Source organism: Hydractinia symbiolongicarpus, chromosome 14 (genome assembly GCF_029227915.1).
Source record: "Hydractinia symbiolongicarpus strain clone_291-10 chromosome 14, HSymV2.1, whole genome shotgun sequence".
NCBI classification, from domain to species: Eukaryota; Metazoa; Cnidaria; class Hydrozoa; order Anthoathecata; family Hydractiniidae; genus Hydractinia; species Hydractinia symbiolongicarpus.
Genome location: NC_079888.1, coordinates 11,633,928 through 11,661,242, shown reverse-complemented (window position 1 = coordinate 11,661,242; position 27,315 = coordinate 11,633,928). Strand labels below are relative to the sequence as shown.

General features: G+C 34.1%; 3 protein-coding genes across 4 annotated transcripts; 2 read left to right on the top strand and 1 right to left on the bottom strand.

Annotated features, from left to right (window-relative positions):
* The first annotated feature begins 242 nt into the window (after positions 1-242).
* Positions 243-10,834, top strand: LOC130625281 (E3 ubiquitin-protein ligase PDZRN3-B-like). Of its 2 annotated transcripts, none has more exons than XM_057440334.1 (8): positions 243-1,103; positions 2,450-2,530; positions 3,852-3,950; positions 7,043-7,678; positions 8,014-8,103; positions 8,206-8,268; positions 8,647-8,742; positions 8,972-10,834. In XM_057440334.1, the coding sequence occupies exons 1-8, from the start codon at positions 438-440 to the stop codon at positions 10,496-10,498; spliced, it is 3,258 nt and encodes a 1,085-aa protein (XP_057296317.1). In that variant the 5' UTR covers positions 243-437; the 3' UTR covers positions 10,499-10,834. The 2 variants fall into 2 exon arrangements, with proteins under 2 accessions (XP_057296317.1, XP_057296318.1); XM_057440335.1 differs by lacking the exon at positions 243-1,103 and adding an exon at positions 1,793-2,298.
* A 936-nt stretch (positions 10,835-11,770) lies between these two features.
* Positions 11,771-12,467, top strand: LOC130625162 (tigger transposable element-derived protein 4-like). The gene is made up of 3 exons (XM_057440230.1): positions 11,771-11,888; positions 11,986-12,112; positions 12,314-12,467. The coding sequence occupies exons 1-3, from the start codon at positions 11,771-11,773 to the stop codon at positions 12,465-12,467; spliced, it is 399 nt and encodes a 132-aa protein (XP_057296213.1).
* Positions 12,468-13,655: 1,188 nt separating this feature from the next.
* LOC130625286 (U6 snRNA-associated Sm-like protein LSm8) lies at positions 13,656-27,283 on the bottom strand. The gene is made up of 4 exons (XM_057440343.1): positions 27,140-27,283; positions 21,449-21,489; positions 20,991-21,118; positions 13,656-14,030 (listed from the first exon to the last, which is right to left on the bottom strand). Exons 1-4 carry the CDS (start codon positions 27,168-27,170, stop codon positions 13,940-13,942), a joined length of 291 nt encoding a protein of 96 aa, XP_057296326.1. The 5' UTR covers positions 27,171-27,283; the 3' UTR covers positions 13,656-13,939.
* Between the last annotated feature and the right edge of the window lie 32 nt (positions 27,284-27,315).

Here is a 27,315-nt window from a genome sequence, read left to right as displayed (position 1 = left end):
GTTTACATTTCGTGTAAAGTAAACAGTAATGTTCGCCTTGTTATTCTAGATAATAAAAAACGCACCGCGGCTTATAGATTTGAACAAAAGATAAACAGAACCGATTAAAAACACTTTTCAAATTTGAAACAGACAATAAAAAAAATTAAAGGACGAGAAGTTATTTTTTGCAACAACAAATTTTATTTATTCAACCAAAAATAAATTTTGTTAAAATCGATTTTTTTTAATTGCGTTAGTTATTTTATGTGATGGACGTTCCTTGCTAGACACATAAATTTTACGAGCAAAAGAGTAATAATTCAGAAAAGAGAAGAGAAGAAATTATTAATATCGTTGTTAAAAGTAGCAGTTAGTTTGTACAGATTTACGCCGTAACAAGGAAAAAAAATTTTTGTTATTACGCAGTCATTTGGGAGTTGATAATTACTACGATAATGGGTATTCAAAGCGAGAGATTTATTTGCGAGCTCCCTCAAGATGTTTATTGCATTCTATGTAGCCAAGTGCTTGATAATCCTGTTGAAGTCATTGAATGCGGTCACTTTGTATGTAGCATCTGTTGGGAAAAATGGAAAGAAAATAACCAAACAGTTCATTTGGACGCTAAAATCACAACTTGTCCATACTGTGGCGTAGATACGAACTTAAACAGAATACGAAAGTCAAAATTAACTTGGAATTTAATTCAGAACATGAATGTGTATTGTGAGAAGAAATCCGAAGGATGCGAGAGTGTTTATAAATTGGGTTATGATGATATTCACAAGACGAAGTGTCTTTATGCGCAGGGTATAAACACGGACCAGATAAATACGGAGAAATGCGCAACTTGTAACTTATCTTCAAACGGAAAACCACACAGTTGTATAAAAGAATTACTGCAGAAGTTAAAATCACAATCGACTGAGATTTTGAATTTAGACCATGAAAAGAATCGGTTAGCGTTTAAGTTAACGACATGTGAAAAAGAGCTTATTGAAGAACGGAGTGAGTTGGAGGGTCAGTTTTTTCAGGACTCTTTAAAATACAACAAAGAAATTCGTGATTTAAGAACCAGGCTGGCTTGTTTACAAGGAGAACTGGCACGAAAGAAAGGACAGGTAAGTCTATATGTTCTAGGTTCATATATTATATACGCTTATCCTATTATATATGCTTACATATGCGTCAACATTTTTTATCGTATACGCCAAAATCCTTTTTCAATTAAAATTAGTAAGAATTCAGTGAAAATTCACGAATGTTTTAAATTTCAACATTCAATACACGTTTCTTTATAAAAAACAGGATTTTAAGAAAAAAAAATGCGGCTAAGAATATAGGTATACGAAATACTTTTAACTGCTACGAAAAATTATGAACAAAATAAAGATTCATTTCAAGGATATGTAAAATTTTTGGAAAACCACCATGTAAGTTAAGCCTAAAAGTGTGATTCTTCATAAAAAAAGCTGTTAGCCCTGTTCTTACCCAAGCAACGAATCGGTGATTCTAGCGATCTTAAGAAGAGAAGTACTACAGTCATTTTTATAGTGGAGATTTAAGTTCCAAAATTTTCTATTTTTTATTCTTTTATATTTCTGTTGTTTCTTTATACTGACAAATTCATTTTAATGTTAATTTAGCATGAAAAAAACTATTACTCAGCTCCGTTAATTTGTGCTCTGGGAAATTAAATTTTTAAACATCTTGTGTGTTGAATATTTTTAATGACAAATATTATTTTCTTTTGTGATGTGCGATACACTTGAATTGCATTCTTCCCCGCCGATATTTTTCTACAACCAAATCAGAAAGTTGGTAGCTCTTTGATTAGTTATGTGGGGGAGTGCTACAAAACAAATCGTATTTTATTCATGAATTTATTTCCCGTTTCACACCATCTTCATTTCTCATTCGATCAAAATTAGTAAATTGTAACGCTATGTTTACACTGGTTAAAAAAGATTTTAACTCATTTTTTTCGTTATGAAAATGTAAGTTGCTGAGAAGAATAGATGATGCTTTTTCATGAAAAAATCGCCCACTCATTTGTCAATTCAACCTCATTTTTTTAAAAAAAACATTTTTCTATATTTAGTAAGTGAAAAGTTCTTTTGTTCTCTTTAACCATCAAAGAAAAATTATTTTATCGCAATGTTTATATGACGAAATAACGCCGATGTCTTTTACGAATTCCGGCGTCATGTCTTAAGTTGTTATCTGTGGTACTAGAATTTTATTTGGATTTTGAGTTAATATAAACAGGATTTTATTGAAAGAAGAAACATGGCATTGGTTGAAAAACTGGACAAGGTTGTTTATATTAGCAACAAAAATTTTAAAGAAGAGTGGTGTGGAGATACCTGAGATGTAAATCTCAACAATTTAACACACTGATAAAAAGTTTTTTTTATATGCTTTTTTTATGGTGCATTGTAAATATTTTTGTCTTTCTTCCTTACAGAATGAAGTCGAGCGCATAACAATAGATTTGGAAAGGGTAAATGGTAGCCTTGGATTCAATATTATTGGCGGAACATCCCAGGTATGTTTTATGTGCTTAACAACAAGAAATAGGTAAAATTGTTTTGATATTTTTACTGCAGGTGCGCTAAAAACTTCGTGCGAAATACAATTTAACCATATTTCCTAATAATATAAAAAGGGATGATTTGTCAGTGTTTCAAATATGCAAAATATTTTGATATCTCAGTCGGTTTATGGATTGTTCTGTTTATTACATCCCTCTGTTTGTTTTTTTATTATTTTCACGCGTGCCATCACCTTGATATGTCAACATATTTTTGATTTGCAATCCCTAAAAAATAAATCATTAAAATCCTTACGTCAACACAAAAATCCTTTTTAAGGCCTTTTGGAAAGTTCAAATTGTTTTGGAAACCACTTTGGTTTCCGATATGAAGCCATTTTATTTTTTTGCAGCCGTTAGTATTCAAATAAACTTCTAACATTAACTACGCAATTTAGAGCGTTTTTTTTGTAAAACGCTTCAACCTTTCTTTTGGTTTTGTAATTTCCGCGAAATCTACGTTCAACCACGAGTAACCCTAGCGGTAATAACCGTCATATCCTCGATTTCATTAAATTACTTTTTCGGTAGTTTTTCGTCGGCTGCCGGCGGATCTTCTACCCTAATTCTAAAAACCTAGTTTATAAAAACGTTGGGACAAAAACTCTGAGCATATCCAGCCTAACGTGTACTTACACAGCACTTTGTTCAAAGGACTACAAAATGTAGAAACAGAGAGATGCAAGTGGCTTATATATAAGGACCAAGACTAATCGGCTGCTGCTTCTAGCTGATTTGTAGATATTTTAAAAAAACAAGGGGAATATTTTTGTACGCAGTTATCCTGTCAATCCAATGATTGACAATTTCCCATTTGTTAGTAGTAGTAACAACAAGTTTTGTGATGTACCCAAACAAAGTTTTAACAATTTCAATAGCGGACAAAAAACATCAGAAAATTGGTTTTCATTCTCTCAAAATATCTTGCCGCGTTGTAAGGTTACTATACAAATATACGATATATGGACTTGATGAACAAGTACAGGCATGGAAAGTACCCAAGATCATTGTTTGGATATACAAGACTATAAATCCATCAATCACTTCATATCAGCAGCTTAACATTAATTATTTTCTGTATTTACCTGATAAATCTCTAAGTTACCCATAATCCATTGTCATGTTTACTGTCAAAATTCATGTCACTCTTATCTCTGACGTCATCGTTAAATCTTTAATACATAATTGTTAGTAAATAACCGAACAGTGTTGTTTATATGCTTAAAGGAACTGTTTTCAAGCTGCTTAGTTTGATGACTTTGTTTACTATCATTAGAATAACAACCTATCAAGTGGTATATACATCTCAAGAATAGTAGAAGGAGGTGCTGCAGATCAACCTGGCAAGTTACAACTGCATGATTGCATTTTAGAGGTATTTGTTTTTTCGTTTTTTTATCTATATGTTTGCTTGTTTATTTAGTTTATTTGCTATTAAATGAATCAAAGTCGATATGTTTACTCTTTTGACTTTTGTAATGCATTTACTTTTCCACATAAGTTCAATTTTCGCGATTTTTGACCAGAATTATGAACATGACTTGTTATGGAAAATCTTTCGGTGAAAATAAATGTCCGCGAGAAATGTGTAAACAGTTGATTCACGTAATTAAGTGAGGCAGTTCTTTATTACATGCCCAAGTATGAATTAAACAGTAATACAGCATATCGTTATAGCCTTAGACCCCTATTCATTAAAATTGGTGTTGCGAAAGAAGTTGCAATTCAAAATATTTAGCGTATTTGCGAAAATTAATCCTATGAATTCACTTTATTGTCATTTTTTTCCAATCCTCTTGACTCAATATATACGGATTTTAATTTTCTTGACCATATTTGGAAGTTGGTATTTTAAAAATTTAAAATGAAAAGTTAATTGACGGAGTCAAGAAATAGCCACTTGAAACAGCGACAACACTTGAAAGTAAGCAAATGTTAACGCCGTTACGTGTTTGTACCACAAGTAATTTTATAGCGATTTAGATAACTTCTTCCAAAAGATGTGCTTAAAACTGTCGCGACGCAAGTTGGTCACGCGATGTTAGTTGTTACAAATCAAGGGTGAAACCTCCCGTTAATTGGCTGTTTGTATTCGCGTGCGCATTGAAGCTAAAAGTTTTTCGCTTGTGTTTACTTTCGCAATTTTAACAAAATTTTGTTAAGCTTGCGAACGTGGGAGCGCTCCTTTAATGTACGTGCGCACAGATAACTTAAATAATCTACCGCATATAATACATTAATTAAACACAAGTTTCACCCAAACGAAATGCAACACCTTGGTCTGAAATGTAACGCGTGTTTATCTTCTGCTCCGTTATATTTTTGAGTCATCTCCAAAACATGGAAAGGATAAAAATATTCAGGAAGGAAGGATGTGTCTTCAAACGATGAGTTTTATTTGGTAGCTATTTGTGGAGCATTGTTTTCATGTCGCAAACTTTCACTAAACAAGCGCGAAAGACTGTTAAACGCCTACGAAACTTTTGTGAGACATGTTTACCGACGTTGAGTCGTCAATAAGTCATTGTTTAAGCGTCAGAACTACGTCATGCCTACGACGTCGACTTTGTCATGCCATTGTTGCCCTTATTTTATTTCAACACAGCTTCAGTTTTTACGAGGATCATTTTATTAATAATGGTTAACCATTTCAACGACTAATGTGAAATAATAAAATCATCCACATTTTTCTTTGTTTATGCTTAGATTATAAGAGATTTAGGACAGTTGCTTCAATTCTTCAGAATAAGTTTTTGAAAATTCTCCCTTGAAGATTCTAAAAGTTGTTTACAACCCTCCTCCTTGTAAAAGCACAAAAACTACCAACATTTCTCTCTCATTATACAACAATTTTATTCCTGAGCTTAAGGTGATTATGAATTTCTAACACGGCTTCGCAACAGCGTATTAGCTGCGATTTCTTTCTTTTTTTTTAATCTGAGCTCTCTGTCATTCCGATTATTTAGACACAGACCTTGTTGTTTATAAGTATTTCACGTTGTTAGCTGGAGTGATATCTTTGTCACCACGCAAGAATCAGTTTTTGTAGATCGAGGCGATAGCTTTTGTGATATGTCAACGTTGTTGATGTATTTGACTGTGTTTTTTTATAAAGACACTATGTTGTATGCAATTTTAGTGATTTTAGTGACTTACACGATTTTAAGCAAACTCTCTTACATTTTGTGTTTTATCTATTTCTTTGTACATTATTTTTTATAAAACCATAAGGCTTTTTACAAAAAATTCTGGTGGAAGTATCAGAATAAAGGAAAGCATAAAGTCGCAACGCTTTCGCGAATTTTAGTGTTCTTAGACAGGGAACTTCTTTTTAAAACATTTTCAAGTCTGTTCGTCATTATAATTTTTAATTACAAAGTTGTCAGCGTAGCAACTAGAGAATTTTTCTAATGATGACAACAATGTTAAACTAATCAAACATGCTATATATAATTATTTTTAACCCATCTTTTATTGATTTATTTATTTGTTTATTTGTTCTTTCTGTAGGTTCATTTTCAGCCTTTTCGTTTATTTCTAATTTTAATTATTCAGTCCTTTTTTATCTTTTTTTTCTTTTTTCTCATCCTTTTCACCTATAGATTTCTATAAAATACTTTGTAAACAACGGAAAACCTATTTTTATTTTTTTACAAACAAATACCATTACATAATTAATCACGAAATATGAACAAGATCAAAAATTTGGTTCCTTCTTTTAAACCCTCGATCCGACGATAGTGAGGTGTAGAAAAAGCAAAAGAAAAAAATTTGTATTAGATAAGTAATTAACTAATCGTTTCTCTATTGTTTGGGTAAACAAGTCAAATTAGTTTTTATAAATAATTTTTTTTTTCTTTACACTAATGAAGTCCTGATGTTGACAATTTTTATTTGGTGATGACACGAAAAGTTAAACAATAACTAGCCAATCAAACGCTTGTTATTTTTTGCTTTTTTAATATCCTGGCGAACAGTTATATGTTGAAGGAAACACGATAAGAATTGCAGCACAGCGGGGAGGGGATGTCGCATTTCACGAAGGGGGATGTCCCATTAACAAATTGGATGTACTTTTTATGTAATCTTAATTCGATGGAAACTTAATTTTAGTAGACAACACGGACAGTCATTCATACTAATTTTTTTGAGAATTTCTGTTCTTTCATTTCTTTATAAGTTGTGAATTTCTAATTTTCAAGTTTGATTCACGATCAGAAAATAATTATTGATTTGTTTATTTATCTGTTGACTCCGTGTATACACAGACTGTTTTTTGTTCTTGTTTTCAAGAGGAAAGACGTTCTTTTTTCACAGTAAAAACAACAACAAACTTTTCATCCCTTTGTGAAGATTATGTAAAACTGTCATTTACTCAACTTATCAAAACACGACGATTTTTAGAAGAGTTTTAGCGTACTTGTGTTATGTATGGCTCTTAACTAAAAGGTCTGCTCTTTGTTTCAGGTTGACGGAGTAGATCTCAGAAACGCAACGCATGATCTCGCTGTGAACACGTTTCGTAATTCTGGCAATCCTGTTAAAATGGTCATCCAACGTATGATTAATAGAAATAAAAATTGCGACGTTACAACGCAGACGTACGGCGTAGCCTTTGCTGTGACGGGAGATAGAGATGACAACGAATTAAATAAAAAGGCAACGTCGAGGAGTTTTCAGAACAACAAATCGAGATGGTTGACACCTCATGAAATTGCTGACTCTGTAAATCTGTCTTGTAGTGATGAGGGAGTGGAGCTAGTTAACCAACAAAATGCAGACCGGAATAAAGACGAACATAAGCTGGACTTTTACGACTCGGCATACGACACTTTACTGACTCAAAAATCATTACGCATGAAAGTCGACATTTGCGATAGCAGCAGTAATACAGTACAAACGACGACATCACCGGAAAGTTCCGACACTCAGGGCGTCGTTCTCCGTAAAAAAGTAAATAAGGACGATAACAGCGAAAAACGTCATAGTACGTTTTATGTCATACCAGGTTGTGAAGAAAACAATAATGCAGCACCAGAAAAGGTTTGGGAAGATGTGCCTTCTGGTATTCATGATGATGCCGAATATGAATATGAGTACGAGGTGAGGCGGTGAACCTTAGCATACCCAGTGTTAACAAACGCTTCTAAAACCAGCGCTTAACTAATTTACGCTTCTCTCAAGATTTTTTCTTTTATGTTTATCTAAGATTTAATAAAAAGTTGTATAGATTATCTGAGCTTTACAATGTAAAGAAGTGTGTTGGACAATAACTTAATCAATATCGGTGCCAAAAGAGTCACAACAATATCGCTACTAAAAATCACTAGCTTAAACAAAATTAGCTAGAAGTCATTATTTCAAGCCCCGTTCCTAAACCGTGTCTCGTTGCATGTGAGAAGATGTATTTTAAACCTTTCTATTTTTTCTTTATATAGGAGGTTTGTTTACGAAAAAGTTCAGGTAAATTTGGAATGGTATTATGTTATGGTGGAGATGAAACAGACGTGGCTGTCTATGTTGGAGATGTAAGTAGTTTCATCATTACAAAGTGTTGTAATATATATTTTATCAGAAGTCGGTGAAATATTTGTAAATTATAAATTGATTTTCTTCTTCTTATAATTCAGTTAGAAGAAGATTCAGTTGCTGACATCAGCGGTAAAATTATGGTTGGCGATCAGATTGTGCAGGTGAGACATTCGTACTGACTGTTCACAAAAGAATGCGAAAAATCTACATAATCTTGTGCTTAGCCAATTTTCTGTTTCTACAAGATTTAAAGATTAACTGCCTGAGAGCTACTTCAAAGCCTGTCACTAGTGGGACAGTTCCTGTATGATGGAGAGAAAAATGCATTGTGTTAAGGATTTTTGCGTAGTGCACATTTTTTGAATTCCCTGCGTATAGGCGCAGACCAAATAAGTCTCTCAGTCATGTGGAGCAATTTGGACAAAAAATATTTGTAGGCTGTAATTTACCATGTGTGAACGTGGAGTATATTGGACAGCAGTTTTCCCAAGACCCTAAGAAACGACAAAATTTTTATTTCCGATTGGTTTTATTTTTAGATCAACGGAACTCGTGTGAGCAACGTGGACCAGGCGTATACTATGCTACAAAATTATGATGACATAAAGTTAATAGTAGCGAGAGCTGTCTACGATGTAAGTGAATTCTAAGCAGAGGCTCGTAACCAGGTTCTTTTACGCAGTGTCGTTATTAGGGAAGAATATTTCCTGGAAAGGCGTTTCGTTTTCTGTTAATAAAATTTATGGACTCTTTTGACTTTATTTTCTAATGTTTGTAGTCAAACTCACATCGACTACTCCGTATATATATAACGTTTCAGGCACCTGATTTCTGTATTATTAAATCGTTATCTTATTGTTTTAGCCTCGTTCTGAATATTATGATGAAGCAGAGGAAACTGACCTCGATTTTCTGGACTGTATAAATGAAGAACAAGAATCTGTATTTTCAAAAGAATCATCTCCACAATACGCCAGCTCTGTCTCCTCCAACTCATCTAATAACCGAAAAGATAAGAGCATAGTAGAGAACGAAACTCGTCTGTCGATAACCCAAATAACACGATCCAGGGCGATGACATTATCCCCAGTTGATAATTTACCGACCGAATTTTCTCCGCCAGAAAGACGAGGGCGTAGCGCCACTTTAAACGATACTAATTCAATTGACGAAAAAATGGAACGCAAACGTAACTCCAGTGCAGACAGTAACAAAAACGATAAAGAGGCGAAAGACTCGATGAAAAACTCGTTTAAAAATTTCATGAAAAACAAACTCGGTGGTCATGACAAAAAGGACAAACAACGAAGTAGCTCGCAGAGTGACGACTCGTGCGATTTAAGTAAAATCCCGCGTTGTGATAGCAACTCTTCGAACAATAGCAACAAAAGTAGAACTTGGTCGACAAGCAAAGAAAAACAAAACGGTAAAGCCCACGAACCAAGTGAGCAATTAAAATCAAAATTAAGGGAACAAAGAAATCTTTCAAAGATGAAAGCATACTTGGATTCTCCGTCTATACATCGTCACCGAATTAATAATAACATGATAATACCACAAAACCAATTTAGCCCGCCAAATCAGTTTAGCCCACCAAGTTCATATAATACGCAAGGTCAATTTAGTTTCACAAATCAACAGGCATACCCCGGACACATGATGAATGTTCCAGTATTCACGCCTGTGAGTACACAACATGACATTCCTACGAACTTTGCTAATATGAATTATAATACGCACATGAACCATCCGTTAAATATCAGAAAAAATATGACGGCGTCGGTGTCCAGTTTAAGATCTGCGATGAAAAACAGTAAATTGAATAGTAACAGTAATACACAGAAAGGGAAAAAACAAGTACATATTGACCCGCACCCCGGCTGGAACGAAACAGAACGTCGGGTTTGGGAGGAATTTAAGATTATACAAAGTATGGAATCAAAAGAAAATAAAAACGTAACAGATCCTTCAAAGATAGAAGCTGAATGGCGTGTTCGGCGTTCGAAAGACGGAAAACATGTGTACATCAAAAAAACAAACTCTTCGCGAAATAAGGTTTTAAAGGAGCGTGCGCAACAAATAAATGAAGAACGTTGTGGTGTGACCACGGACGATGACGCGTTTACTGTTTACCAAGGACAATATTGGGACCCAAAGCAAAGACGCAGACAACTAAACAGACATAACGATCGAAAGAAACGTCTGTTGGAAAAAGCTGCTATAAAAGCAGCATGCCAAAATAAAGCAGAAAAAACTATGGCCGAAATGGTACAAAGAAAAATGACTCTGCCAGGAACAGTTTTTGATAACTTTGTCACTGTTGAAGAGATTCTGTCGCAAAGAAATCGATCTGGAATTTTCGAAGGACCTGTACACGTGACTACGATATAGTATTTTGGTTGGTTGTTGGTTGTAAACCTGTAATATTTAGTTGAGTTGGTGCTATTTTATTTCTAGTAATCAAGTCAAAACAATTGTCTTATTCTTCCAGTTTTCTGTAAAGTTGAATTTTATATCTAGAGAAGAGAAATCAGTTTTGTATATATTTTAGGAAAAACTACATTGTTTTAAACAACCAGTTGTATCTTTCGTCGGCATTGCTATTAAGGTGATATTTTACCGAACTATGTCAAACAAGAGAGATAACTTTGGTTGAAAGATTTTTGTTCATTTTTAGGACATTTTTGTTGTAAAATTGTGTTAAATGGTATATATGTATACACTAAACCTACTTGATTCATTCGCCCAAACCTGGTTCCCATACTTTGGGCATGGCACATGAATTGAATATACAAAACATTTTATATAGGAAATTTTTTCTTAAACCTTGCATAATGCTCTTTCTATGGTGTGAAAAATCAATTTTGCAAATATAAACGAAATTGCTATTTTCTACTATTAAGACAGAAGTTTTTTATAATAGGAAGAGCTTTTTAAAATAGATTTCTAAAAAATCTGAACAGTTGGCAGTAGACCCTATCCATGGACTCATAAAATAGAGAAAGAATATGAGGATAGAATAACAAGCCAGCAAGGGGGTAAAATATTTGATTTTGATGAGGTGTTCACTCTTCGAGATGTCGAGACTCGACTGCTATTGTTATTTACACAGGTTGACCCTCTTCAATTCCTATTTGTACTGTTATCAATCAGGGCCCTGCGAAGGGGGTCACAGTGTATTTACAGCTTTAGCTTGGGCTATTAAAGGTGTGCAAGCACAACTTTTGTTCGCCTATGCAACCGCATAAGATATTAATCCTATTCTCATACTAAACGCTGAGCAGAAAAGATTGATAGCGAGAATTGGGAAATTAAATTTCATATCTCTAAAATTTTACTACTTGACTTATTTCACATGTACAGTTGACCCTCTCTAATCCGAATCTCTATTATCCGAATCTTTCTATAATCCGAACAAATTAAAAGTCACCGTCAATTTTCCGTAAGAAACTCATAATTTACTTTCTACTATCCGAATCTCTGTAACACAAAAAAATACTCTCTATAATCCGAATTTTTAAGTGTAAATATACCATTAACACTTTCGAATGTTTTTGTTTTTCGTAATTTGGATCTCTGTCGAATTCGAATGTTTTGATTTTTTGGTAAGACAAGGAGAAATCGCAAGTCAGTGAGTTCTTTCATTTTTGTTCAAAATTGAAAATGGCGAAGCGACTCCAAAGTACAAAGTTTGCCGGTGTGGAGAAGGGAAGGTCCAATAAAGAAGTAGCAAAATTATTTGGCATCCCACCTAATACGCTTTCGAACTGGAAAAAAGAAAGTTTTTGGAGCGTGCAAAAATGGAAATACCAATACCAAAAAAATGAAATCTGATACCTATGAGCAAGTTAACAGTGCTACGTTGAAATGGTTTAAAGGCATAAGAACTGAAAATGTCCCCATTAGTGGAAACCTTATAAAGAAAAAGGCTCTTTATTTTTCGAAAAAATTAAGTCTTGAAAAATTTCAAGCATCTGATGGTTGGTTAGACAAGTGGAAGAAAGGGTTTGTTTAATACTTTTTTTTTCTGAAATATTTATGTTACGATTAATAAAAAAATACATAAAATGAAATTTTTGTTACAACATCTTAGGAAGTCTTTCTTTAAGAATATTAATGTACTTTTCTTCTGCCGTAAAAATTAAACGCGACAGTACTTTTATTCCCAAATCATCGTTTTCGTTTATCGTTTATTTTCATTTTAAGATTTGGTATATCGTTCAAGACAATTTCAGGAGAAGCAAAATCGGTGACTGGAGAAATCACAGCTTCATGGTTGGCAACAGCTTTGCCGACACTGTTGTCCCGCTATCCATCGCAAAACATTTTCAATGCTGACGAATTCGGCTTATTCTATTAATGCTTGCCCGACAAAACTTACCATTTCATAAACGAAAAGTGTTTCGGAGGCAAGCACAGCAAAGTTCGTTTGACTGGAATGGCAGCAGGCAATGTTTTTAGCGAGAGGTTGGATATGTTTGTCATCGGAAAGTCAGTTAAACCTCGCTGCTTCAAGGGCATCAAAAGCTTACCGTGTCGCTACCGTGCCCAAAAGAAAAGTTGGATGGATTCGGGAATATTTGAAGAGTGAGTCAAGGAACTCGATGCCAAATTTGGTGCCAAAGAAAGAAAAATGCATTTGTCATTGATAATTGCCCGGCATATCCTGAAGTTTCAGGCTTAAAATGAGTGAAGTTAATTTTCCTTCCTCCAAACATCACTTCAATCAGGCAACCGATGGATCAAGGTGTTATTCGATCCCTAAAGGCAAAATCTCGTTCTCTGGCAGTGAAAAAGCAGGTCCTAAATTTGGAGAACAGCAGTGAGCTTCCTAAATTCTTAATTCTAACTGCTATGAAAATGTTACGAGTAGCATGGGATTCTGTTTCTAATTAAACTTTCACAAACTGTTTCAAAAAAGCAAGAATATCAAGCGAAACTGTGGAAAGAGCGCTAAATGATCAAAATGATCCATTTGCTGATATGAGAGTTAGCGGATCTTAAAGAAATGAAGGATAAATTCCGTGTAGATTACCAAATGACAGCCAATGAGCTGGTGGACGTGGATTTACCTTTAGGAGTACTAGTTTTTACGGATATTTATTTTCGCGAGTCAAAAAAAGTTGTACGTCGCGGGTATGTTGGTCCTTTTGCAAGTATCAGGAATGTATAAAGCTCTGTGATGAAATATGTCCGAGTCTACCATGCTTTTCAGCTGAGCGACTCGCACTTATTCCAGCCCCTATTTACCAATTTCTGATAATTAGAAGAATATCCCCATTTGAATCATCAGGCCTATTTATTTTAGATTGCAACCGAATTGATGTCAGAATGCAAGCAGTACGAAGAAAAGAATCAAGAACAACCATCAATTCAAGCAAACTTGAAATGCATGTTTTTAATTTTTCAAAATCCCACTCAATTTATCCAACCCACCAAATTGGTAATTTCCATTACAATCTTACACAAATCATCCTAAATGTATTTTAAGTAACGTTCCCAGGAAAGTTACTATGACTAAACAGTGGCCTTCCATAATACACAACAATTTTAAAACACTTTTTAGTCTTGTTCGAATGATAATTAGTGGATAAATTTAACGCTGCAGAAAAAAATTGTAACGTAAAACAGAATAAAAAAAGAAGTGAATAATAAAAACTCTGATAGATCGTATCAGCACCAAACTGGATTACATACAACAGTTTACTTCTGCACATGGTAAAATTCTATTCTGGATCGGTTTCCTTCAATCAATCGTGTCACGTCTTTATAGTAGAAAGTATAGTATCATCATGCATTTCGCAATGCATGGATATCCTATCAAGCAATATATTAATATATGACAGGATTAAACGGTTGAGCTTTAATATCTTTCATTTCAAGTCCTGAATCAATTTCATCGTCAATTTCACCAACAACCGCGCTAACAACAAAACAAAATATAAACAAAACATAGCAATTTATATAGCCTAGAATAAACTAGCTTGTTCATGAAATGATATTTATTTTATTTAAGGACATTTATGTGAGTATTTTAAATTGGAAAAAACGGGGAAATTTTATCGAAACAAAAAATGCAAGAGATTTTTGACGAATTTTATTTCGTATAAATTCCGACAGGGCGGCCCTAACTTTAAAATTTAGGAGATTTTAGATGAAAACACTAAAAAAACATTCCATATGTTAAGAGACTTACTAATAATCAAAACTTTCCGAACATACATACTAGTTAGTATTTTTTAAAAAAAATAACTTGAAGACTTTATATAATTTTGTTGACCACGTTGTAACTTTGAATTCACTTATAAGTTATCAATACCTTTTGTGGTTATAGTTTTAAAAAAACCTGAACGTTGTGACACCAAAAACGACACTCACATTGTATATAGGTAAATTCTTTTTTAGCAATACCACTAATTCAGCAGTACTACATACGACATTCAATAGAAAGTTACAGGCGTAACCTAATGCTGAGCATTACGGAGTTTCAGACCGCGCAGGTCTGGGCACTAGAGAAACGCTTGTAGGGACAAATTTTTAGCTTGTTTATATTGTACTCGATTACCCCTATTGGTTTCCCGGTCAGCTCATAAAGTGTATACAGTATGGGCGCAGTTGAGGCATAAATTGCTCATTTTAGTATATATGTCTTCCTTATATTTATACTTTTCTACAACATTTGACTTATCTAAAACATGGTTAAATGGTTCTGCTCGTCATCCTTTTGCTATAATAACTTTCCAACACAAAACTCAAATGGAGAAAAGCTTATATTTTACAGATTGCCAAGGACCAAGGATTTACAAATGGAGTACCAAAAAGTTATAAAAACTGCTGGAGTTAATTGGAAAAACGGACACATATGTTGTGAAATTAATGAAACTTTTCCTGATGTTACAGTACCCCAGTCACAAATTCCTTTTATTGAGCAAAAATATAATAGAGCAAAAGAAAGACTTAAAAAAAACCCAAAGTGCAGCAAATAAAATTAAGATTGAGAAGTTCAAAAAAAATTTGAATTCATCCAAACACTTCGTACACCATCTCGTGTAAAGAGAAAACCTCCTGCTAAAAGAATATCTTCTACGCCAGTACATAAACAACGAGAACCCTCAAGAGACAGTTATCTGCTAAATTAATATCAAAGACAAAATTATTGAACAACTTAAAAAAAAACTAAATGAATCAAATAATAAAATAAAAAATTTTGATCATGAAACTAAATTACTAAAAATTAATCTGTTAAAACGAAATAGTATAATTCTTGAAAAAACAGTAACAGTTCTAAACCTTCAAAAGTATATATTTTCCTATGACAACTTACAACAGAAATCTAGCAACATAGAATATTTATCTGTTTTGCCGGTTGAAAAATTTGACTTATTTCAAATTGTTTCACCATACTTACACATTATAAAATACCCTGACTGTAAAGGAATTGGGGACAGATCATTAAATAAAGCAACCGAACTTTTATGTTTTAACAATTTGTCGTCATTCTCTTCATCTTGGCGTTATGGATTATATGACAAGTGTTGCTAAAAGCACAATGTATGGGGTATTTGTTGGATGGCTTGTTTTTTTAGAAACACTTTTCAGTCAGTTGGACTTAAAACCAGATGATGGTTTAATGCCAGATATTTTTGTTCGAACAGGCTACCGCTGACTTTACCCTTCCTTAGATTTTGCCACTCTTCTGTATTTTATTGAACTGGAAAATAATTAGGGTTTTTATTAGGGTCATCTGGGAAAATATTTCCTAGATCAATGTTGATTATTTTTAAATTAGAATTAACGTCACAAGAAATATGATCTAGTAGGAAGTGTGTTGCAATATCAGAAGTTGTAGTATTTACATTATTCTGAAGATTTTCTTTTTGTTTTTCCAAAATTGTTCTGGAGATGTTTTTTTTAATATTTTCAAGTTTTGACGGTTCAATTTTTTTTATTGTAATCTATAGTGGAATTTTGTTTGCAGTAATCATGATAAGCTAGTGAAAGTGCTGCCTTGGTTGTAAATCGAAATGACAAATGTTCTCCAAGAGATGTTTTTAGAGATTTATTTTTTGACAAAACCTCACAGCAATGCCGTTCGAACGGTTTTTTAACCTTTTTTTTTATTTCCAAAAGCTTATCCGATTTCATTTGTAGCACATTTCTTTTAAACCTGGAGTTTTCTGGGTCAGCTGGAGTGATTTTAGCATCAGTTACATTGTTTGAGGTTCCAACTCTGGCTGAGGTTAACTTTATTTTTTGTAACGGCATCATAGGTATAGAGCCTTTTTTTGTTCTGCGATGCCATTTTTGCAGTTGCTCAGTGCAAGATAGAGCTAAGAAATTTTCCCTTGTTTCGTAAAAGTTTTTTAAATAGAGAAGCAAGGCCAATGTATGTCAACATAAGCCACTTACACCAACAGGAATATTACTACTAAATAGAATAACTGTAGGTCTTGTTAACTCATTATATGATTTTTTAACAAGAACTCTAACAAATACATTATTATCACCTGCAACATGTGTTTTTACTGAAACTATTTCCATGCTAGTCAACATAGCATAAGCTTTCTGTTGTTGACCTAAACTACCTTCTCTTTTTCTAGAACTGTATTCTTTAAATATCGATGCTGTAACTACTAGATACAATTCCTCTTTAGGACACCAGGGAGCTGAAATGGGATAAATAAGATTGAGATCTATTGTTGTACCAAAACTAAAATTTCTTTCTCGTTTGACTCTCAATTTTTCCGCAAGTGATGGGTATAATTTAAATCGATTAACACGCATATTAAGCTCTTTTATTGTTCCTCCTGTGGACAGGCCACGTTCCATAAGCCATTGTACACAATCTTTCTTTTCCATTATTGCAAAAACAATACGTATAAGTGTTAAACAGCAAATAACTATCTATATATTAATAAGCCAGTTCCGTGTGTCTGTAACAGGCAAAGTTGATATCGTCATTTTCCTTTAATCTTACCGAAATTTTCTTTGAAGTAACCGAAAAATGCATGTCTAATATGCTAAATTTTCTGACGGTACGGCGCGACGTCAATAACACCACTTTAACGTCAATATCCTATATTAAATTAATGAAGCCGTTACAGTGCACTTAAAACTTTGAGGCCAAATAACTTGGAAACGAGGTGGTGACGTCAATGATTTTTCACTGCGTGGGTAACTAGGGACCACCTGGGACCAATTTGGGTAAGTTTCCCAAACCTGGATCCCCGAATCCGTTTCGGAATGGACGGGTTGATGACGTCATCACAAAACCTTCAAATCCCAATATTTCTGCAACCGTTTGTCAAAAGTGCACGTTCCTATACATTTTCTTGATCAGCATTTCAAGATCTATATGATGAATGCAACGGGTGTACGGATTTGTGAAGAAATTTTTTTGGAACTTTTGATAGGGACTTTGCTGACGTCAGCAAAATTTTAAAGCCCTTAAATCTCCTTAGACGTTTGTCAAAAACATAGGATACTATACATTTTCTTGATCAGCGTTTCAAGATCTATACGATGAAGGCAACAGGTATACAAATTTCTAAAGAAAAGTTTTGGGGGTTTGACTGGCCATTGCTGACGTCAGCAAAATTTTAAAACCCTTATATCTCATTAACCGCTCATCAAAAGCACATGATCATATACATTTTCTTGATCAGCAGTTTAAGCTCTACACAGTAGAGGCAACGTGGAAACACAGTTCTACTTTTTTTTGTGGATGGGTTGCTGACGTCATCAAAATTTTTATTCTGCCTCAGTGGATTTTTCCACGGGCTTTATCGACTAGTCTATATAATAATACGCCAGTTCCGTGTCTCTGTGACAGGCAAAGTGGATGTCTTCATTTTCCTTTGATATTGCCGAAAAATGCATGTCTAATATGGTAAATATTCAGACATTACGGCGCGACGTCAATAACACCACTTTAACGTCAATATCCTATATTAAATTAATGAAGCCATTACAGTGCACCTAAAACTTTGAGGCCAAATAACTTGGAAACGAGGTGGTAACGTCAATGATTTTTCACCGCGTGGGTAACTAGGGACCACCTTGGACCAATTTGGGTAAGTTTCCCAAACCTGGGTCCCCGAATCCGTTTTGGAATGGACGGGTTGATGACGTCATCGAAAAACCTTCAAATCCTAATATCTCTGCAACCGTTTGTCAAAGATATATGATCCTATACATTTTCTTGATCATCGTTTCAAGACCTATACAATGAAGGCAGCAGGTATACAAATTTCTAAAAAAAAAATTTGGGGGGTTTGACTGGCCATTGCTGACATCAGCAAAATGTTAAAACCCTTATGTCTCATTAACTGCTTATCAAAAAGATATGATCATATACATTTTCTTGGTCAGCGTTTTAACATCTGCATAGTACAGGCAACAAATAAACTAAATTTCGCCAAATATTTTTGTAATTGCACTGCTGACGTCAGCAAAAAATCTAAAACAACCTACTTTTCCATTGTCCTTCTGCCTAAGTGGATTTTTCCACGGGCCTTATCGACTAGTCTCTTATAATAATACGGAGCTTTTGTCTGTGACTTTTGCAAAGTGGATAAAATTTTTTTGATAAAGTCTATAAAACATCGCCTATAAATTTGTTTTGTAAATTAGCAAACTTTGACGTTAGAGCAATATTGACGTCAAAGGAAAGTATATTAAGATTAGTGAAGCCATTGCATTGTACTTTTAAATTTAAGGCTAAATAACTTGGAAACGGATGGAAATAACTGACGTCATCTCCTGCGTGGGTAACTAGGGACTACCTGGGACCAATTTGGGTAAGTTTCCCAAACCTGGATCCCCAAATCTGTTTCGGGAATGGACGGGTTGATGACGTCACCAAAAAACTTGCAAACCCTAATATCTCTGCAACCATTTGTCAAAAATACGCGATCCTATACATTTTCTTGATCAGCGTTTCAAGACCTATACAATGAAGGCAGCAGGTATACAAATTTCTAAAAAAAATTTTTGGGGGGTTGACTGGCCATTGTTGACGTCAGCAAAATTTTAAAACCCTCATATCTCATTAACCGCTTATCAAAAAGACATGATCGTATACATTTTCTTGGTCAGCGTGTTAACCTCTGCACAGTACAGGCAACGAATAAACTAAATTTCGCCAAAAATTTTTGTAATTGCACTGCTGACGTCAGCAAAAAATCTAAAACAACCTATTGTTCCATTGTCCTTCTGCCTAAGTGGATTTTTCCACGGGCCTTATCGACTAGTCTCTATAATAATACGGCAGTTCTGTCTGTCTGTGACTTTTGCAAAGTGGATTACACTCTTCACAATTTTCTTTAACAAATTCTATAAAACATCGCCTATAAAACTGTTTTGTAATTTACCAAACTTTAACGTTAAAATAGTATTGACGTCAAAGGAAAGTTAATTAAAGGAAAGTTAATTAAAGGAAAGTTAATTAAAGGAAAGTTAATTAACATTTGAAGCCATTACAGTGCACTTAAAACTTTGAGGCCAAATAACTTGGAAACGAGGTGGTGACGTCAATAATTTTTCATCCAGTGGGTAACTAGGGACGACCTGGGACCAATTTGGATAATTTTCCAAACCTGGGTCCCCAAATCCGTTTTGGAATGAACGGGTTTATGACATCATCAAAAAACCTTCAAACCCTAATATCTCATTTCTTGATCAGCGTTTTAAGATCTATACAATGAAGGCAACAGGCATATAAATTAGTAAAAAAAATTTTTTCTGTTTTGGCGGGTCTTTGCTGACGTCAGCAAAATGTTTAAACCCCCATATCTCATAAACCGTTTATCAAAACACATGATCATATACATTTTCTTCATCAGCTTTTTAAGCTCTTCACAACAGAGGAAACCTAAAAACATTGTTTCAACTTTTTTTGTCAATGAGTTGCTGACGTCATTAAAATTCAAATGCCGCTTCTATTTCATTTTTATCCTGTCTTAGTGGATTTTTTCCCACGGGCTTTATCAACTAGTCTCTATAATAATAGCCGTCGTCTGTCTGTCTCTGCGCGGACCCCCCGCTGAGTTAGAAAATGATGTTACGGAAACACGAATATCAAATGCGATATATTTTTATCCACTTTTTGCGACTGGTAAATATAATGGACGGGCGAACCCGTGGATTTTTCCACAGGCTAACGACTAGTCTATATAATACGCTAAGTGTGTCTGTCTGTCTGTGACAGGCGAAGTGGAATATATTTTTTACAATTTTCTTTAAAAGCGTCTATAATGTATCCCCTATAAAAATGTTCTGTATTTTATAAACGTTTTGTTGACGATTTTGATTGACTAAAAACAAATCATGTGATAAAATAGAGTGATTTCATTAGTTGGGAATTTTATTGCATGCAAATTTAAATTTACAATGACGGGAGCTTTGTTATAAATTGTTATACAAGTAAAGTTACAGGCAATTAACGTTGTTATTATAGTTGTCAATTTCGTTCAAAAGTTTTAATTGTTTGGGTCTTTAAAATGAAACTGACAACAAATCATTTTGTGATAAGAAGCATACAAAACATTTTAAATGCTTTTGAGTGGAATTCTCAACGGGATTTCGTTTAAAACGTTTTTTTCAGCGTTCATAATGAAATTATCTACAAACCTTATTGTGATAAGAAGCATACTAATTTAATGGATTCTTCCACAGGTTTTAATAACTAGTAATATAATAACTTGGAAGTGTGTACAAACACTAGCTAAATGTTTACACTTTGCGGGAGTTCTGAAAATTTGTCCCTAGACTTGCGCGGTATGAAACTCCGTAATGATAACAGTCCACCTAATTTCACTTCGGCCTAGAATTACATGCATGACTTGTAGTAATGGTCTAAACAAACACGCAGAAGAATACTCACATATTGTCACCTCGAATAATGTACAATCCTAACACAACCTGCTGCACACCTGCTTCTGTTGAAAACACTCTTTCGTGACTTTCGTCAAGAATTAGATTCACTGCCTGATCAAAACCTTTCAATATCCCCTAAAATTGAAAAAAAAAGAAATATTGCAGTGGACGCCGAAAACATTATTATCGGAGATGTTGAAAGAATGCCTGCAAACGATGCTTTAAAAATTGCTCTTTATAATATAAACACGTGTCGAATTTGGTTTAAAATCAAGAAATTACATCCACCAAATGTTTTTTTCTTGTTGAATAGAATACAATTTTCTTTTCCTATAAGAGTGGACCGAAAATACCCAAAATATGTTATATTGTATTACATACGAATTTGTCAAGCAATAATAACAGAGAAGTCATACTAATCTGTGAAGAAATGAACTGAAAAGAATTATGACTACATTTACTTACAACAATCATACGGCCATCTTGCGTGATAACAGCGACAGTGTCTAAAGCACAACTGTTAAGGAAAATACAATGTTGAGGTAAAAGTGTTTTACAAATTGATGAGCTTCAGAAATCTGTGACATTTCTGCCCTACTATGTAGAGTACAAAATAGAAATTCAAAGTCGGATAACTGTTAAAAAAACCTATTGTGGTTTAGATATCCACATGAAACACAATCACAATACCTTGGATTTACTTGACTGGGAGATAAAAACATAATTATAATGAACATAGAACTAAGAACACAAGTACCAAGACTAGCCACTTATCCCCACACCTTTTTAGGTGGCACTCTATCAAAATCTATGAAGGCAGAGTAGAAATTATTTCTCTTTCTTAAACACTTGCTGAAACTGTCTGCATCTTATCTATCATTTCTTTTTCTAAGTAACTTATCAATCACTCTTTCAATAACTTTCATTACTTGATCAACCAACTTCAACCCTCTTTTTAATTCATCTCCCTTGTTTTTGAAACAATTCACTATTGCAATAGACTGCCAGTCACTCAGAATAATACCATCCTTTATAATCTCATTAGTGAGGCTTCTAATAAGCTCAACTACAGTATATCCAGATGCTTTTACCATCTCTGCAACAGCACCTGATATTCCCGCAGTCTTGCTAATCCTCATTACCCTTATCCAATCAAACTTGGTGTTAAGCAACTTCTAACAATAACTCTTCCAAGCTAGTTTTTTTCCTCCTCTGTGCTAGGAAAGACACCTTTATCGTTACATATACACTTCTCGCCTAATAAAACTTGATTAGTTTTCTTCCTCTGCCTTGCTATCTTGAACATCACATTGCGCTGGCTTTTTAAAACATCTGAAAATCCGTATCTCTCTCCTTTCGATTTTGCCTTATACACTGTTATCTAAGCACAACATTTAGATTCTAAGTAAATATTATTACTGCCACCTGACTTCCACTCTTATCAAAGTTTCCTCTTTTTCTTTATAAATCGTTATTCCACTGTCTAGCTAACCCTTTCGTCCACCCACACGTATTATCAGTGCTATTCCCTATTGTATTACCTATCAGAACTATAATATAACTATTAACACACATAACATCTATTATTTTCTCTACATACTTCTCTGCGAGATATGCCCCTTCCATTACTATTACCAATCCTAAAAAGCTTATATCTTGCCCTCCTACCTTTCACAAATCAAGAACACAACACAAATAACAACAGCTTTACATTTAAACACTTCAACCACTCACCTGCTCTACCTCTAAGTGTATCAACATTTACACTAGCCATCCTCAACCAAGTTTTATCTACCTTTCAAAGGATAATACACAAACTTACTAAACCACTTCATATAAACACGCCACAAGTATCATTCCCTTGTAAAATGATATATTTTTTGTCTGACAAATAGGTAAAAAATAAAGTGCAAACCAACCAACCCTGTAAGGACACTACGAGTTGGAAAACAGCAAACCAACATTAAGGACCACACAATTATTGTTGATAGACAAAGTAATGTTGACACAAACTCTGTGTTCTTCTGACTACCATATTGCTTTATTATATACAACAAAAAGTATGTTTTTTCAACTTTTAAAATAGATTCAGCCTTTTTAGGACAAAATTTAATTGTTTGTAAAACGCTGAACTCACCTGTAAATCACCATAACTTTTGCACTGTTTTTTGGTGATTAAGCAACATTGGAGTTCTATTAGGTAGAGCACACTGACCCAACACAGCTGTTTCTCAGGCAGAGAGAACTGATAATTAGCCTGTAACAGGATAGTCATGTCTGACCATATCTTTTTAATATTTTTTCATAACCTTAGGGTGGTGCGTTGTCATTTCAGGAGCATCATATACTGAATCAGCTAATTATACGGTTAACGGTAACGGTAGCGCCCATCATACTTGTTATGATGATGCTGAGGTTATGTGGTGTTAGCAAAGTTGGTATTTATATAGACAACAACTAACTGGTATCAGCTTTTAACAAGAATAACTTTCTTGTGCATTCCTTTCTTGTTATTGTTTTTCATTGGACCAAAACATGCTATGGAACTAGAGAGAAGACTATTGAAAAATCGATTTAAAAGAAAAGTGTGGAAATTAAAGCAAAAAAGATCTCTGTACTATGCTGTACTATATGTACCGTAATTATCTGTTAGCCAATACAGGTTTATTACATGTTTTCTATGGTAAAACAAGACAAAATTAAAATGGCTTCAAAATTTTTTTAAAAAAATTGTCTATGACAGAAGACATAATGGATGAGGGTGCCGACTAGCCAAAAATGCCACAAAATCCATGGGAGCTGTCGGACAACTTTCTGCGTTTAAAAAAAATCAAAATTTCGCCCGGAGAAACCCAAATCAACACAGTCTAGATCAGATTGGAAGAGGGTCATTAATATACCCCGTCCAACCCATGCTAGCATGGAAAACGGACGTTAAGCCGAGAATAATGATGATGATGATGAGCCGAAACAACATTTTTTTTAAACATTTATTAGCAAGTATAATTCATTATTTTATTGTCGAGCAGTGGTAGGGGAAGAGCTCTGAAAAAAACTGGTTTTTATTATCACATATAACATACCTTATCGGACAAAACTTAGTCAGACAAAATTTTAGTCGGACGAAAATATTAGTCGGACATAATTTTTCACTTCCAAAAAATTTAGTCACTTGTACAACTAATTATTTTATTCGACTAATATTTTGGTCCTTTTTTAAAATTTTATAATTTGCTTAATTTTGGTTTGGGAGGCAAAAAACTAAAATCAATATAATGATTGGTTCTCGGTTCAGGTCGCGCGTCAGCTCATAAAAGGGATTGCTCCAGCAGACATAAAAATTTCGTCCAAATTGTCTGACCTGAAGCCACTTCATGCCGGCTGGATGGTAAATCTGTTTGACCACATGCAGGATGAAGCCGAACTCGTCGAAAAAGGATTCAGTGAAGCGGGAATAAGTGAGGCTATCAATAACGCGCAATCTATTTACAAGAGGGTCAAAAATCCCTTCATTGAGGAAATAACATCATGAACAAGACCGTTTATATTTTAGTCTTACTTTAGCCACTTTGTTAAAGGTTCCCTCCGACGTTTTAATGATGATGTTTTAAGTTCTATAAGTTTTTAAGAAAATAACATTCGTTTTTTACAGAAAAGTTTAGTACAGCAAATAATTGTGAATAAACTCTTAAATTTTGTGCTACCTCACTTCATGCGGCTTTATCATGCTCACGCTTCTTCTCACACTTTAAAATTCATAATGGCTGCATAATTGATGTCACAAGGACCGGTGATATATTCTACTGACTAATTCGCGTTTAGAATACCTTGTTGATATGTTTTCAAGTATGAAATATTTATGAGAAGCAACACATTTGTTAAGAACTGTAATAATTATGTCTTCTTCGGATGAGTCGGAATCAGAATGTTCTAACATTGTACTTGGCTTCCAGTTTTAACTTAGGGGAATTTATCAGACTCATCGTAGGTGACATATGACAGTGATAGCGATGGGGAAATAGCAGAGCTAAGGATTAACCTTGACACTACATCGTGATGTAAATGCAACAATTGCCGTCAAATGAGTACTAAAACTGAATGTTTTTGCTGTCACGAACTGGAATCAAGTCATATATATAATCTACAAGGTGTGTACTTTTTAGCGGGATGTACGAAACATTATATGCTGATTAATAAAAGTTATTAAAATATATTCTTTAGAAATAAACTGTATAGTCAATTCAGAAGATTTCGACCCGATTGTTTTAAGGAAAGGAAATCTCTGTACTGCTTAGATAAAATTAGATGAAAATGCGTTAAAACCTGCATCACCCAATAAATTGCATTGACATGATGAATCTTTAAATTTTGGCTTTGCCTCAATTTTTTTGTGCTTTGTTTCAGTCTACAGTTTTGATTTTTGGCTCTGTAACTTTTACATCATACTGCTGCACACGAAACCATGTTTACAATATGAAAAAGAAAACATTTTTAAAGCTAATTAGAATTGTGATAGCGGAACAACTTCCTAATAATTAATTTCATATAGAAATCTCGCTTCGTCGTTTTCATGCTGCAAGACGGTCTGTGGTTTTGGCTCTTGTGACGTCAGGAGGTATCCTGATGTTTTTTTTCAAGATTCTGAAGCGTGTTTTTAATGCTGCAATAATGGCGGTCAAAGTACAAGGTTTTATGAAAACATGGAATAACTAAATCGTGTTTATGCTTTCATTTTGTAAGTAAATAATAAGAACGACAAAATCTACGACATATCCAAATATATCTTTCAGCAAGCTTTCGCCAACGCCCAGGTTGGCATGTTCACACTGCTTCTAAATTTTATTTTACAAGTTAGAGATAAAATACTAAACATAATAGGATATAATAGGAAGAAAATAGAGCTATTATAATAATTCTAAAGGCATGGATTTTTTTTAAAAAATCTATGCCTTTAGAATGTAGTGTGTGAACATGCCAACCTGGGCGTTGGCGAAAGCTTGCTAAAAAATATATATTTGGATATGTCGTAGATTTTGTCGTTCTTATTATTTTTTAATATCTTAAAAAACTGCTCTACCAACTATTTTGTAAGTAAATCATTAAATAATACTTTTTTCTATAATGTTTTAATGATATCTTTTGATTAGGAATAACTTATAACGTCAGAGGCAACCTTTAAAATTGTTTTTCATGACTAAGTTGTTAGTTTATCCAAAAATATTTGTATTCATTGGTGAGAAAGAAGAAAAAGATTTTTACAAAATCATTAACATGTAAAATTCCGCACTGAAAAATAATTTTGAGAAACTTGGTTTGGACAAAATAGTTAGTTGGACATAATAATTACTCAGACATAATTTTAGTCGGACAAAAATATTAGTCGGACATAATTTTAGTCACCTCTAAAAAATTTAGTCGCTTTTGTCTGACTAAGTTTTGTCTGATAAGGTAAAAAGCTGTAATAGAATCTTGCAATTAATAAACTGAGATTACAACGAAAAAATAGCACATTCCTTCTTTCGACGAAATTTAAATTATAACAAAAAGCTTGTGCATGTTGCATTTCGGGCGCAATTTGTGTGGTGTCGGATAGGCCAAGCTTTTCCAGGCAGTTACAGACGGAAACCTTGAAAAAAAAAGAGGCTTTATTTGTTGTTCAGACAAAACAAGGGTGCGGATAAGCCGCATACGCCGTAAAAAGTGTGGGCGTTTTCGGGCAATTTCGATGTTTTGAAAAAAAATTAAGTATTTGCCCGAAAACCCCACGAATTATATATGCGGCCGTTTGCCGCTTATTGGCACCCTCTTCAGACAAAAAGCTCAAATTTTATTCATTTTTGTACATATTTACCTAGGTTAAATTAGGTCTGCATACCTCTAAATGAGCATTAAATACTCCCGGACTTCTCATCTAAGTGACGACCCCTACTGAAAATAATCGACAAGGTGTATCCCCCATGTTTGTGAAGCTAATGATGTAGAATATGCACATCGTTTGATTTTCATTTCCATCCTTCTGAAGCTAGCTAGCGAGCTAGAACTAGTCCATAAGTTGTGTTATACCCCTGACTATTATTCCTCATAGAACTATCTATCAAAATAGTTGGTGAAACTAACATATTCTACATTTGTATATCATTTAATTTGAAAGGATACGTCCTGTGTAACTTTCAAGTGCGGTGGCCATTTTCCCAATGCTTGATGCCGGTTGTGCATTGGTTCCAACACAAATGGCGACACGCTGTAAGTATGAATTGACCTCACTTACATTGTCCGCTTCATGTGGGATTCTGTGTCAGTTCTATTCGCGGGAGCTACATTCCAGTTCTCGC

Coding starts and splice junctions, on each gene's coding strand:
- LOC130625281 (XM_057440334.1), top strand. CDS start 438: ATGGGTATTCAAAGCGAGAGATTTATTTGCGAGCTCCCTCAAGATGTT. Junction 1,104..2,449: donor TGGCACGAAAGAAAGGACAG/GTAAGTCTATAT, acceptor TCTTCCTTACAG/AATGAAGTCGAGCGCATAAC. Junction 8,743..8,971: donor TAGCGAGAGCTGTCTACGAT/GTAAGTGAATTC, acceptor TTATTGTTTTAG/CCTCGTTCTGAATATTATGA.
- LOC130625162 (XM_057440230.1), top strand. CDS start 11,771: ATGGCGAAGCGACTCCAAAGTACAAAGTTTGCCGGTGTGGAGAAGGGA. Junction 11,889..11,985: donor TTCGAACTGGAAAAAAGAAA/GTTTTTGGAGCG, acceptor AATGGTTTAAAG/GCATAAGAACTGAAAATGTC. Junction 12,113..12,313: donor TTAGACAAGTGGAAGAAAGG/GTTTGTTTAATA, acceptor TTTCATTTTAAG/ATTTGGTATATCGTTCAAGA.
- LOC130625286 (XM_057440343.1), bottom strand. CDS start 27,170: ATGGCCACCGCACTTGAAAGTTACACAGGAC. Junction 21,490..27,139: donor ACTTGAAAGTTACACAGGAC/GTATCCTTTCAA, acceptor GTTGTGCTTTAG/ACACTGTCGCTGTTATCACG. Junction 14,031..20,990: donor ATTATTCGAGGTGACAATAT/GTGAGTATTCTT, acceptor TTTTGTTGTTAG/CGCGGTTGTTGGTGAAATTG.